A 14,492-nucleotide genomic window follows, 5' to 3' on the forward strand; every position below is an offset into this window, starting at 1 on the left:
ACCAGCTCCCCCGGGCAGTCCAAGGAATGTGAAGAGGTAGGTGGGGGAGGGGAGAAGCGGGAGCCGCCGGGGAGAGACAAAGGGGCCGAGTCAGAGCGAAAGACACAAAGACGCGAGGAGGTTGGGAAGATAGGAGAAGTGGGACAAGGACACGGGGAGGGACTAGTCAAGTCTGGAGCCCCGACCTAGCCCAACCCCGCAGGGCCAGCCGACCGCTGGGAGCGGTCTGTGCTGCCCCCTGGCGGAAGGCTGCAGTAAGGAGATGGTGCGGACCAGATGCAGGAGCAGCGGGCTGCGGGATGGAGAGAGGTCAAGAGAGACGCAGAGAGAAACCAGAGACACTGAAAGAAACACAGAAACGCACCGAGAAACACAGGGACAGAGAAAGACACAGAGATAGAAACCCACAGAGTGACAGGGGTCAGGACAGACACAGATGCAGGGAGCGAGAGAGACAGAGCCAGAGTCAAAGGGATGAAAAAAGACAAGAACCAAGTGACACAGAGACAGTGATAGGAAGACCACCAGGAAGAAAGAGACCAGAAACACGATGCGACACCGAAACGTGAAAACTGAAAGACCCAGAGATAAACACAGGGACGGAAAAAGAGGCAGAGAGACTCACAAAGACAGAGACACTAAAAGACAGGAATCTAAAAAGACACGACGCGGTGACTCCTAAAGTCTCAGGCAGAGATTAGAAAGAGATGAGGATAGGCTGAGAATGCGGACAGACCTGACAAGACAGTGAGCACGGGGCGAGAACTGGGGAAGACGCCCGGCGGCGAAGGGGGTGGAGTCTCAACATGTGGGCGGGGCTCCAGAGGGGCGGGTCTATAGGAAACCACGTGCCTCACGCATGTGTGTCCAGATGGCCCTATCCAATACTAAAGGGGGCGGGGCAGAGGCCTGGACAAACTGAACTCCTGAGGGGCAGGGGAGACTACGGGGAGAACGAATGGGTAGGGCCATGCCTGAGGGCGGGACTTCGTGGAGGCGGAGACAGTCGGAAGCGCGGTACTTGCCCCATTAGGCTGGGGGCGGGGCTCGAGGGCAGTTTAGGTGTAAAGGGGCGTGGCTATAGCGCTAAGGGGCGGGGTTTGCCTGGAGAGGGCAAAGAGAGAATTCTGGGGCATGCAGGCCGGCGATCAGAGAGTCCTGGGAGGGACGAAATTAGAATCCTGGGGAGCAGCGGGTGTAGAATCCTGGGAAGGGGAGGGAGAGGAATGCTGGGGGGGCGGGGCAAGCGTAGAATCCTGGGCAGAGACAGACATTGAATCCCAGGAGGGGGCGGGGTCTGACCTGCCTGAGGGGGCGTGGCCGGAGCCAGATCGGCTCCGCGAGGAGGGGAGGAAGGGGGTGGATCCTGTGACGTCAAGTAGTCCGAAGCCAGAAAGAATCTAAGGGCCAGGGGCGCTGAGCCCGAGAACCGGACCTCGGCAGCAGAGCCGAGAAAGCCGAGCGCCGCGGAAACCGGCCGGCAGCCGAAGCCACTCAGGCACCTACTCGTCTGCCCAGTCGATTGGTGCACGCAGAGTGGCCCTCAGGCCCCTGCCCGGGCCCAGTCCCTCCCCGGGACCCCCATGGCCCGGGCCGCAGCCCTCCGGCCGTTGAGATTGTCGCCGCCGACGCTGCCTCTACTGCCGTTGCTGCTGCTCCTGCTCCGGGAAACCGGTGAGAGAACGCAGACGCCTACCCGCCGCGCGCGAAACCATCCTTTTCCCTACCCCCAGCAGGAGGGTCGCTACGATCAGGCGAGACTACCCCCATCTTTCCTTCTCTCAGAGTTGGGAGTCTGAGGCCCGGGGAGAATTGAGGGCAGGGAGCCAGATGTCTTCAGAGGGGCGGGCGGGGAGCTCGGACTTTGGGCCCCTTACAGGGCCAAGAATGATAATTCGGACGACCTGGGGAAGGGCTTAAGGGCTCCAACCCCGGGCCCCAGGGTGCTGAAGGCTCTGACTCCTGGGCCCAGAAAACAAGGAACTCCTGAGCCCCAGAAAAAATAGGGGCTGAGGGCTCTATCTCTTGGGTCCCAAGGAAAATGAAGGCTAGAGGCTCCGTCTACCGGGGTCCTGGTGGAACTGGAGTCAGGAAGGGCTCGAACTTGTGGGTTCCAGATTGTGAGCAGGGTTCTCTGTCTCTAGGGTCCCAGACAGAACTGGGGGGAGAGGAGGCCAAAAGGCCCTGTCTCCTGGGCTCCAGGTTTAATTGTGGGCATTGGAATGTCCTGGAATTCAGATATAAATGTGGGTAGGAACCCTGTCTCTTGGGTTCTAGATCTGATGAAGAGCCAGAGGCCCTGTCTGAAAGCTGGAGGCTCGGTCGGTCTGTGTCCCGCGTAGACTAAGGAGGCAGAGTCCCGCCGTCTGGGACCTTTCCCGTTCCTTGTGAGCGATCGGCGGGGACATCCCAGGGGAAGTTTTCCCGGTTTCACTTTCGTCGAGCCAGGGCAGGGCGGGGGCGGGAGCTCTCCAGGCTCCCCGTTCCGGATTCCCGGTTTCGGGGACTTCATCTCTCCTCTCGTCGCGCCTTTGTCCTCAGAGCCGCAGCGGGAGGTGGACGTGAGGAGACGCCGCCCTAATCCGCGGTCTCTCCCTCCGCTGTGCCCACTTCCCCGCCCCCCTCCCCGACTCCTGCTGTTTGCCCCACCTCCCCTAGGGGAGGGGTGCATCCCCAGGAGAGGGAGGGGCTGCGAGGAAACAGGTGAGGGAGGCTCTCGCCCTGCCCCTTTGCAGGTGACCCGGTTGTTTATTCCCAGCTAGAAACTCACGATAGATACTGGAGTTTCACAAACGTTTGCCAGAAAGTGCGAGGGAGCTCGCGGGAGCCCTAGATCTTTTCTTCCCCCAGCCTGTCTCTTAATGGTCTCCCAGTTTGGACCCAGAGCAGGGGCACAGACTTTTCCTTCCGGCTGTTTCTCCCTCTGCGTCAGAAACAGTGAGATAAAATCAGTGCGTGATCTCGCAGAAGGCTCTCAGTCGCCCTAAGGGACAGGTCCAGTCCCTGTTCCCATTCAACAGATGAGGAAACAGAGGCTTAGAAAGGACAAGCCACTTTCCCAGCATCCTCAGCCAGTTTTCAGACTTCAGAGCCTTTCTTGGCTCTGCCCTACCTGGTGGGCTCCGGAAAGTGCCTCTGAGCCTCCATTCCCTTCTTTGGAAAACTAAGATAACAGTTCCATCCCAGCAGGGACACTGGGGTTGGGGGGGAGGGCCGGTTCAGAGATCCCACTGATCCTCGGAGGAAGCTCTTAGCGCCTGAGGAGGAGAGCGTCCCCCTTCCCCACACTCCGTCCTTGAGCCTTTGTGCCCTGCTCTCTCTCATCTCTGCCTCTTTCCTTCCCTCCTTCCCTTCCTCCTCTTCTCGGTCTCTTCCTCCCCTCCTTCCCTTCCTCCCCTCCTTCCCTCAGTTTCTCTCCCCCTCTTCCTCTCTCCATTTCTCACCCTCTCCCTGTCTGCTCCTCTGGCTCTCTAATCTCTCTCCAAGCTCTTTCTCTCCTCCTTTTTCACCCCCTCTCTCTCTCCTTTCCATCCGTCTCTGTTTCCCTGTCCCTGGCTCCTCTGACTTCCCCCTCCTTGGCCTCCGAGGAATGAGGGTGCACCACCTGGGCTTCTTGCCGGGCCAGCCCCCCTCCCCAGTCCTCCCGGCTTTCACTGCTCATCCATGTCAGCCAGGCAGCCCCACGTAGCAGAGGGGGATGGGAGGAGAGGGGACTGCCGGCCTGCTGTCTCTTCTCATTAGGGAAGGAGAACTGGACAGGGGAGAAGTAGGGGTGGGTCTGCCCACATCTTGGGGGGCAGTAGAGGGTCAAGAGGAATTCAGGGAGAGGCTGGAGATCCACACATGGGGACAGAAGCCAATAGAGGGAGGGTGTCAAACAAATTTAGGGACGGTGTCAGAGACACATGTAGAAATGGAACGGAGATGGGGGATGAAATCCAGCCACAGGGATGGGGGCAGAGAAGGTGGGGGGCAGGGGAAAGGGAGCTGGGAAGACATCTTGAGAAAAGCAGGAACAGCATAAAGAGACAGAGGTTTTGTGACAGTTGGGTGGGGGCCCAAAAGACCCCAGCCAGTCAGTGATGGTGATGCGATGACCCAGGGTGGTCAGAGCACAGGCCAACCTCAAGGTCTCAGCATGTGGGGGCCACGGGGGGTGGTAGACACCGGAGGGACAGGGAGTTGGGCAGGCTGGCTAGCTCCCCTGCCCCCACCAGGGACGCTGTTACATTTTTAATGTCCCAACAATGCTGAGAAATGGAGCAAGAGGAGGAGGAGAAAAGGGGACCCAGCAAGATGGCCCAGCGAAGAGGAAGTATGGCAGGGATGTGGAGAAACATGCAGAGATGGGGAGACCCAGGAGGCAGAGGGTCAGAGCCGTCGAGAAACAGAGATCCTGAGAGACAGAGACCAGAAACCTGGAGAGATTAGAGACCCCAGGAATCGGTGCTGGGAGCCAGATCCCAGAGACGAGGAGACCCCCAGACCCAAAAGATCCAGACCTCAGATGTCGGAGTACAGAAGAAAGAGAATATGAGAACAGATAGGGTCTCTTGGGCCTGGTGAAAATGATCTGAAATTGATTGTGGTCATGGAGGCACAAATGTATGAATTTACTAAAAGTCATTGAACTAGACACTTTAAATGGGCGAATCATATGGTATGGGAATTGTATCTCAATAAAACTTTTAGAGAGAGAGAGACAGATGGACAGACACGGAGAGCAGAGACTAGGGACTCCTGGGAGACACAGAGGGGCAGACTGCGAACCCTAAGAACCAGAGACAGAGACACAAGAGATCAAAGAGACAGGACCTGCAAGAGGAGGGCCAGAGTCTCAGAGACAGAAGTGTTTTGGTGTAAACTCGGCCTGGGCAGAGCGGTGGGGTGGGGTTCTGTCTGAGGGGCTCAGCCAGGAAGAACAGTCCTAGAGAGTCACCCCCAGAAGCATCAGACTCCACAGGGGAGACCTTCAGTAGGGGTGGAGTCCCTGCAGAAAGGCAGAAAATCACAGACCAGGGAGGGGAATGATGACCATCCTCCAAGCTGAGTGATGACCACCATCAGAGAGGTGGGCTGGGGAGGCAGGTGAGGATATGCAGACCCAGACAGCCCAATATCTTGGCTGCTTCTGCTCAACAACACCCGACCCCTGCCTCTACCCCCTCACCCGGCCCTCCGCCCGCCCCCCCCGCCCTCCCCCCGCGCCCCCCCCTCCACCCTCCACCAAACCGGCTCCTGGATGTCCGCTGTGGGGGTGGGCACCATGATTGATGCAATTAATTAACTATGGAGGTAGCAGCTGAGGCTGGCACTCCAAGCACGCTGGCCTTTGAGGGCCAGCTGGCGTCCACCACACTCTATGGTCAGAGGGCAGGTCTACGATACCTTGTAGGTCTGGAGAGGGTGAGCCAAGCTGGGAGGAGCCAGCCAGGCAGGCAGGAACCCAGGAGTCCAGGCCCCCAGCCCCTTCCTCTCAGCCCTGATTTCCCCTCCCCGGATCTCAGGGTCTCAGGCTTTGGGTCTCTGTCCCCACCCGCCCAAAGGATTCCCCTGGGCTCACACAATGCCCTGGGCTGCCCCTGCCCTGCCACCACAGGAAGCCTAGCATGCCAGGCCACAGGCAGGGGAAATGTGTCTGGGGACCCAGCTGACACCCCATGAAGCTGTCACCAGCCTGGCTCGCTGAGGAAAGCTGAGGGCGGCTGGTGTTCCCACGGCCACACCCTCCCCCACTGTGCTGCTGACCATGTTCTGGCCAAGGTCAGGGCACAGGCTCTCGCCCAACAGTGTCCTGGACACTAGGGTCTGAACTCCAGGCCAACCTTCCTCCTGGCTTCATTTCTCCCACCTCTGCCTGAAACGCAAAACATCTGGGCATCAGCCAATACACCTCGTTCCCCTCACCACCTACCCCTGCCCCACAGCTGGTCAGCCTCCATGTCCCAACCGTTCTAACTTCTGAATGTGTTTCCAATCCAGTTCATCCTCCATCCCCACTGCCCTGACCCCCGAAGCCTGGCCCCAGTCCATTCTGAGGGTTCTTTCTAAAGCACAAATCTAACCTTGTCCCTCCCCCTGCCTTTAACTCTCTATGGTTCCCTAGTGTCCCTAAAAAAAAGCCCAAACTCTAACTCAGCCTCAGCCTCTGTCATCTAATGCACTGTTGCTTCCCCATCTCCACCTCATTCATTCACTCAACACATTTCTGGAGCTCTGTAAGAGCTGTAAGTGTGCCGGGTACGCCTCTAGGCTCTGGGAATACAGCAGGAACCAAGGCTCAGATGATAAGAATCTGCCTGCCAATGCAGGAGACCCGGGTTTGATCCCTGGGTCAGGAAGATCCCCTGGAGAAGGGAATGGCTACCCACTCCAGTATTCTTGCCTGGAGAATTCCACAGACAGAGAAGCCTGGCAGGCTACAGTCCATGGGATCACAAAGAGTTGGACATGACTGAGGGACTAACACTTTCAAGACAAAGATCCCTGCCCCGAGAACTAATGTTCTAGCAGGTAAAAGACATGAGGTGCAATGAGGAAAACGAAGCAGTGTCAAGGGAATTTCTGTTCTCATCATTAGGGTGGTCAGGGAACACCCCAGAGCAAAGATCTGAAGGGAGCGAGGGAGGGGAAAGTATTCCAGGATGAGAGAACAGCAAGTGCAGAGGCCCTGAGGTGGGACTTGCCTGGCATGTCTGAGAAATGGTGAGGAGGATGGCGTGTCTGGAGCAGGGTGAGCCAAGGGGAGAGGGTGAGAGATGAGGTCAGAAAGAGCACGGGCACAGGTCACACAGGACCTTGTGGGCTGCTATAAAGACTTGAGCTTTTTTTATTTTCCGAGTGAGGAGAGAGCCATAGAAGAAGACCCTTCTCTGCATGTGGAAACTGCAGGGGGCACCTGCAGCCCTTCATGGCAAGGGAGGGGGTGTGTGTCAGATGACCTAGGGGAGAGATGCCACTGGCTTAGACCAGGATACGGGTAATGCAGGGGTCAAACCTGGTCCACTTGAAGATATATTTTGAAGAAGAAGCTGATGGGATTTCCTGATGGATTGCAATGGGGGTTGAGAGAGAAAAAGTGGAGTCAGATATGACTCCAAAGCTTCCATCGTAAACCTTTTACTGAGGTGGAAAGACCGAAAAGATGGGCCATTAACCATATGGGGGCTGAACCATGCTATTCATTCATTCAAAATGAGGCATTTAGAATGGGAATCGTGGAGCCTTGGAATTTTAGAACCTCCTTCATTGCACATATATGGAGCATCTACCAGGAGCAGGTCTCTGTTGCAGGTCTCGAGTGTAACCCTGTGAACAAGACCAGGCAAAGAATTCCTGCCCTCCAGGAGCTCAGGAGGGTCATGAAAACCTGGTGTGTGAGATGGGGAAATGGGTTCGGGGTGAGGGGATGATGAGGGCCAGCTAGTCAGAAAGAGGAAGGGTGTATGGCCATCCAGGACAAAGTATTGGTGATAAAAGAAATTCCTGAGAAGCTTGCCCCACAAGAAGCTAAAAGTGGGTTTTTTTTTATTTAATTAATTCATTTATTTCAGGCTTACCGACCAGAGATTGAACCCCTGCCCTCAGCAGTGAAACCACAGAGTCCTAACCACTAAGCTGCCAAGAAATCCCCAAAAGTGGGGTTTTTTTTTTCTTGTTGCTTTTTTTTTTTTTAATCTTCTGAAGCTACCAGGGCCATTTGAGTTGCAGGAGGACAACCTCCCTCAGAAGAGAGGTGTGAACCCCAGGCCACGACAGTGAAAGCCTGGGTCCTAACTACTGGGCAACCAGGGAACTCCCCAGAAGAGAGGCAACTGCAGCCACAGGATTTCCTTAGGACAAGAAATCTGAGTCCCCAAAGGGACCCAGTGACCCAGGCAAGGTGTGGAGCTCCATGGGCTGGAGCTTGGCTTCCCTTGGGAAGGGTCTCCTCCTCCAGGAAGCCCTCCTGCCCTTCCCCTTGGCTGGGTCAGGCCCCTGCTTTAGGTCCTCCCCTCCAGCACCAGCCCTGCCCCACCCCGCCACCGACTGTCTGTGCAATCTCTCCCCTCTCCTGGAATGTCAACTCCTGGAGGACTTATCTTGACACATCTGTGAAATGTACAGCCAGAACAGATCTTGATATTTATTCAACAGTTTTTTTTGTTCTTTTTTTTTTTCCCAACAGTATTGATTGAGCACCTACTATACCCATGCCCTGGTGTGGGCTCTAGGGATACAGTAAGCAACAAGATAGATAAATCCCCGTCCTCAGGGACTGACTCTCTAGTACCTGGGGTCACCGTGTTGAGCAACTATTTGTTGCCCACTGGTTGGCACAGGCTGGAAAAGAATGGCTAGCAGGAAGGTTCTACCACTCAAGCCCTTGAAGTTCTCAATCTTTGCTTTAGTCAAGTTCTTCTCCAAGTGAAGAACCCTCAATGGTTCCCACTTACCTCAAGAAGAAAACTTAAACCCTCATCCCCACCCTTCGTCTCTTCTGCGCTCACACTGGCCTGGGTGTTTTTCCCCTGACTGAGTTCCCATCCCTCCTCACCCAGCTCAAAGGGGGCAGAGCCCTTGGGAACCCTTGTCCCATCCTCAGCGCCTCTGGGAGCCACGCAGGGTCCTGGCACCTTGAGGGAAGGGGGCGACCCTGCCTCAGCTCCACCCAACTGCTGCCCCCAGGGTCTCATATCCTGATTTTTGTCTGGATTTGACCTCCAGACCTTTCTGTGCTGCTAGGTCACTTCTGAAACTATGCTACCTGAGCCAAAAGTAACTGAGGGAGCTGGACTTGGTCGGTAGCATGTGGCTGTCTGCCCCTACTTGACTCACCTGCTGTGCCTGCCCTCTGAGGAACCTATGGGAGAAAATCATGTCATGGACTTGTCGCCAGGGACCCTACAGGGTTGCTCAAACATTCCCATTTTACAGATGGAGGAAATCAGGCTCAAAACAAAGTCACCCGGGGACTTCCCTGGTGGTCCAGCGGCTGGGAAACTCCATGCTGCCAATGCAGAGGGCCCGAGTTTGATCCCTGGTCAGGGAACTAGATCCGACGTGCTGCAATTGAGAGTTGCCATGTCACAGCTAAAGATCCCATGTGGCACAATGAAGATGGACGATTCCACATGCTGAAACCAGGGCCTGGTGCAGCTAAATAAATAAATATTAAAAAAAAAAAGTCACCCACCTAAGAGGGCACAGAGCCAGCAGGAAGCCCCCAGCCATCTGCTCCAGGGTCCCACACATGACACTCTGCAGTGTGGTCCCTCTGGAGGGGAGGATGCCCACATCTCAAGGTGGCCCCCCTGGGTTTGAGTTGCAAGATATATGTAGGGATTCCACGAGATGATATGTGTGTCACACGGCCTTGACTGATGGCTTCTTTTGAGCAGTGCCTAGGATGGGTCCTGCCTTCTCTTGGGGACCCTCTCACTAGGGTCACTGTTAATGTTCCCTGGATTCCTGTGGGAGGCCAGCCGCTGCACACATGCCTCCCCTTACATCTCGGTCAAGGGCAGCTGGGCATGGGCCTTTGCCTCGGAGCTGGGTATCAAGGGCTACTTGTAATTATACTTAGCTGGTTATGTTTATTTACCAAGCACTGATCTTGCACTTCCTGGGGCCCTGTGTGCTAAGTGCTCAACAAACATCCTTTAATCCTTAAACAGCAACCCCTAGGAGGTGGGCACCATTATTACCCTCCCCTTTACAGCTGAGGAAACTGGGGCACAGAGAGGTTAAACGACTTGTCCAACGTCACACAGCCAGTAAGTGGCAGAGCTAGGATTTGAAGGCACGCAGTCTGTGCTCTCAGTCCCCCATGCTTTACAGCCTTGCACGGTAAAAAAAAATTCGCCTTTTTTAAAAATAAATTATTAATGCATTCATTTGGCTGCGCTGGGTCATAGGGTTAGAGTTAGGGATGTGGCATGTGGGATCTAGTTCCCTGGCAAGGGATTGAACCTGGGCCCCTGCATTGGGAACATGAAACCTTAGCCACTGGACCACCAGTGGAAGTTTCTGGAGAAACATTTATTTTTATGTTCATTTTTATTAAAAGCCAGAAAACCAATGATGAGCTGAGAAATAAAAGCCATATATTCAGACAAAAACTGGCATGGAAATGTTCACTGTAGCTTTGTTCATAATCACCAAAAGGTGAATACAACTCAGCTGTCCATCAGCTGCTAAATGAATGAACGAAACATGGTCAGTCTGTACAGTGGAATATTACTGAGCCATAAAAAGGAACCGAGGCACTGATCCTCGTTACTGCCTGGGTACACCTTGAAAACACTGCCAAGTGAAAGATAGCAAACACAAAAGGCCACGTATTTTTTTATTTGATTTATGTGATATGCCCGGAAGAGGCCAGTCTCTAGACAGAAAGTAGATCACTGATTGTCAGTGACTGGGCGATGGGAGGTGCAACTGACTGTATGATTGTTACATGGATTTCTTTGGGGCATTATAACAATGTCCTAAACTTGATTATGGCGATGGATGCACAACTCCTGTGAATACATGAAAAGCCACTGACTCGTACATTTTTAATGGATAAATGGGAATTAATCTCAATAAGGCTGTTAATAGAAAAAAAAAAAACAGGTTTAGAGGGTTGTAGGTTTTATAGAAACAACTGTGCAGGAAAAAAAATGAAATATATACCCTTAAATTTTTTTTTAATTTCTTTTGGCATAGATTTGAGTTTTTGTTATTTTTGGAAAATTCTTTTTTCCCTCCAAACATTTGACAATGAAAAGTTTCCAACATACACGTGTAAGTTGGGAGAAAGGCCCAGCAGCCTCCCTCATCTCTGCCTCTAGACTTGACAGCGTGTCATATTCTGTCCTGTTTGCTTCATCACTTTACCATTTTGGGTTTTTTTTTTTTTTGGATGAACATTTCAGATATGACATTTCCACCTTTTATCTTTCCCTTCTTTCTTCTTCTTGTTGGCTGTGCTGGGCAGCTTGTGGAATCTTAGTTCCCTAACCAGGGGTTGAACCTGGGCCCTCAGCAGTGAGAGAGCATAGTCTTAACCAGTGGATCGGAAACCAGGAAATTCTCATCCACCCTTCATCGTCTAAGGAAAAGAAATACTACATAAAAGAAATAACCAACAAGGACTCACTGCATAGCACAGGGAACTATACTCAATGTTTGTTAAACCTATAAGGAAAACAATCTGAAGACAATTCTGAACGGCTGTGCTATACACCTGAAACTGACACATGGTAAATCAGTTATAGGACTTCCCCGGTGGTCCAGTGGTTAAGAATCCGCCTGCCAGGGAGAAAGGTTCGGTCCTTTTCGTCTGGCGGCAGCCATCAGGGTGAGTCGAAATGGGTGCGGACAAGTACATCCACGAGCTATGGAGGAAGAAGCAGTCAGACGTGATGCGCTTCCTACCCTGGGTGCGCTGCTGGCGGTACCACCCGCTCTTGCGCGCTGCACCGCGCCCCCCCCGCGCTGCACCTCCCCTATCCCCCCTAACCCCCCTGCCCCGGCCCGATGAGGCCCGCAGGCTGGGATTCAAGGCCAAGCAAGGTTATGTCATATATCAGATTCGTGTGCGCCACGGTGGCTACAAACGCCCAGTTCCTAAGGGTGCCACTTTCGGCAAGCCTGTCTCCCATGGTGTCAACCAGCTCCAGTTTGCTCGAAGCCTTCAGTCTGCTGCGGAGGAGCGCACTGGACGCCACCGTGGAGCCCTAAGGCTCCTGAATCCCTACTGGGTTGGTGAAGAGTCTACATACCAATTCTTTGAGGTTATCCTCATTGATCCATTCCATACAGCTATCAGAAGAACCCCTGACCCCTGGTGGACCACTAAACCAGCCCACAACCCCGAGGAGATACGGGGCTGACGTCTGCAGGCAGAAAGAGCCGCGGGCCAGGCAAGGGCTACAAGTTCCACCAAGCTATTGGTGGCTCTCGCTGTGCAGCTTGGAGAAGGTGCAGTACTCTCCAACTCCACCGCTACCGCTAATATAAGTAATGTTTGTCAAGTTCTTACCTAATAATTTAGGACGTTCTTGTCTGCTTAAAAGTGTTTTTTAATTTGTCTGTTGAAACTAGTTGTGTGCAGATTGCTTCATTGAATTCATTGTCAAATTATAAAAGTTAGGGACTTCCGCAGTGGTCCAGTGGTTAAGACCCTGTGCTTCCAATTCTGGGGGCACGCGTTTGATCCCTGGTCGGTCTGGAACTAAGTCCCCACATGCTAAGACCTGGTACAGCCATACAAAAAAAAATCATGGAAGTTAAAGTGCAGTGATGCTCGAAGACTTTAAGTGATGGTGTAACCCGTTTCTAATAAGGGGAATGCCTTTGTTTTTGCTTTAGGGAGTTGATATGTCCATGTTTAAAATGCTGTTTGGGCAATAGGTGTAAAGTTCTATAAAAGAGGAGTGCAGAAATTTCACCCTGTAGATTTGTTGATGCATGTGATGAGACCTGCAGCTTTACTGGGGTGATGCAATGCTCTGCAGTTCTATGGAGTTTGGCAGCTACAACGTTTTAAGTTGGATATTTCTTGGAAATGTGAAGGGTGTCCTGATCCTTTCTCAAGATCATATGCAGAAAAATAAAGTTGACTAGGGTCCATGTTTTAGGCTTAATCTGATACTTCATTTATGTAACTGCTGCTTCTGAAAGGCAAAAAGTAATGCCACTATTTTTAAGAGAATTGAATAGACCTGTTGCAAGAGGGTTCTCACAAATGAATCAAATCCTGGTTTACCAAAATTAAATTGCCTTGGCCTCCATGGTACCACTGAAGTTCACATAAAGCTCCTGGTTCAGACTCTGGCATGTGTAGAATACTGAACTTCATGCAACATGGTTGTATTGACATTGGTGTTGATTAAAACGAATGGAAATTGAACATTAGATAAGTGAGAGGGAGTTATTAGCCCTGAGGTTTTAGGAGCTAATAACTCCTAGGATTTAGGATTGGGAGGCTGATGTTCATCAGATCCCTTTCAGGTGTAAGACGATAGTAAAAACTTATCAAAAAATTAAATGTTTTATCTGTAGTATTAGTTTGTGACCATCATGAACCACCTTAGGGGATGCAGGAAATAGGGGTGGTTATATTTAAAAGTATCATTGCTAAGTGTAATCAGTGTTCTCTAGGGTCAAGTCACTCCATTCTTAAAAGGCTACTGAGAAGGACTTCCCTTGGGGGTCCAGTGGCTAAGATTCTGTGCTCCCAATGCAGTGGGCCCAAGTTCGATCCCTGGTCAGGGAACTAGATGCCACATGCTGCAATGAAGATCAAAGATCCTGTGTGCTGCAACTAAGACCTGGCAACTAAATAAACAAATAAATAATAAGTATCTTTTTTAAAAAAAGGCTACTGAGAAAAATCATGTAGTTGGTGTCACTACAAGTTCAATTGGCTTCTGACTTTGTGCTGTCTACAGTTGTTCCCATCCCTGCTCAAACCACCCTCAAGAGCTTCACAGTTCCAGACTTGGCAGGCCACCAGTTGTGGCTGGGCTCACCACCTCATTCTGCTCGTTGCATCGTGTCTTCCTGTAGACTAGACTTCTGTTTCCCAGGGTGTGTTTGAACGTAGAAAATACGGAAGAGGAATTACCCCAGTTCTTGGTTTGCTGTCTCAATAGGTAGTTTAATTTTGAAATCTAATTACTGATTTTCTTGAACCAATTTTTCTTGTTTTTTTTTTTTTCCCCAAGGGTTTTTAAAAGGCCCACTTAAGTCATTTCCAGAAAACAGACTTGCAAAACCTTTTGAGATCCAAATTCCTTCCTACTCAAAAAATCTTAAACCATATTATTCTGTGTGTAGAGGTTGTTCAACTGTATAATAATGGAATAAATGTCTATTAAACTGAAAATAAAAAAGAATCTGCCTGCCAATGCAGGAGACACAGGGTTCTATCCCTGATTTGGGAAGATTCCACACGCTGCAGAGCAACTAAGCCCAAGCACCACAACTACTTAAGCACAGACAAAAATTAAAGAAATAAATAAAATGTTAAAAATAAATCAATCAACTATACTTCAATAAAGATAGGGAATTCCCTGGCAGTCCAGTGGTTAGGACTCAGCACTCTCAATGGGAAGCCCGGGCTCTATCCCAGGTAGGGGAACTAAGACACTAAAAGCTGTGTAGTGAAAAATGAAATAAAATAGGATATTTTTAAAGATTTTTGATTTAAGGACTACTTTGTGGTTATTCAGTTGCTAAGTCATGTCCCACTCTTTTCCCACCCCATGGACTATAACATGCCAGGCTCCTCCGTCCTCCACTGTCTCCCAGAGTTTGGTCAAATTCATGTCCATTGAATCAGTGATGCTACCTAACCATGTCATCCTTTGCCGCTCCCTTCTCCTTTTGCCTTCAGTCTTTCTCAGCATCAGGATCTTTCCCAGTGAGTCAGCTCTTCACATCAGGTGGCCAAAAAGTATTGGAGCTTCAGCTTCAGCATCAGTCCTTGCAATGAATATGCAGGGTTAATTTTCTTTTTAAGA

General features: G+C 51.6%; 1 protein-coding gene and 1 pseudogene across 3 annotated transcripts in view; both read left to right on the forward strand.

The window, feature by feature from the left end:
* Positions 1 to 1,373: 1,373 nt before the first annotated feature.
* NECTIN2 (nectin cell adhesion molecule 2) overlaps positions 1,374 to 14,492 on the forward strand; it is a 33,162-nt gene continuing 20,043 nt past the window's right edge. Inside the window, exon 1 of one of the 3 annotated variants that reach the window (XM_019979598.2) lies at positions 1,374 to 1,674. In XM_019979598.2, coding sequence (XP_019835157.2) covers positions 1,584 to 1,674 — 91 coding nt within the window. In that variant the 5' untranslated portion in view covers positions 1,374 to 1,583. The remainder of the gene's footprint in view (positions 1,675 to 14,492) is intronic. The other 2 variants (XM_019979599.2, XM_019979600.2) reach the window with 2 other exon arrangements.
* Positions 5,227 to 14,014, forward strand: LOC139177143 (large ribosomal subunit protein eL15-like; annotated as a pseudogene).

Source organism: Bos indicus, chromosome 18, assembly GCF_029378745.1.
Source record: "Bos indicus isolate NIAB-ARS_2022 breed Sahiwal x Tharparkar chromosome 18, NIAB-ARS_B.indTharparkar_mat_pri_1.0, whole genome shotgun sequence".
In the NCBI taxonomy this organism is placed as follows: domain Eukaryota; kingdom Metazoa; phylum Chordata; class Mammalia; order Artiodactyla; family Bovidae; genus Bos; species Bos indicus.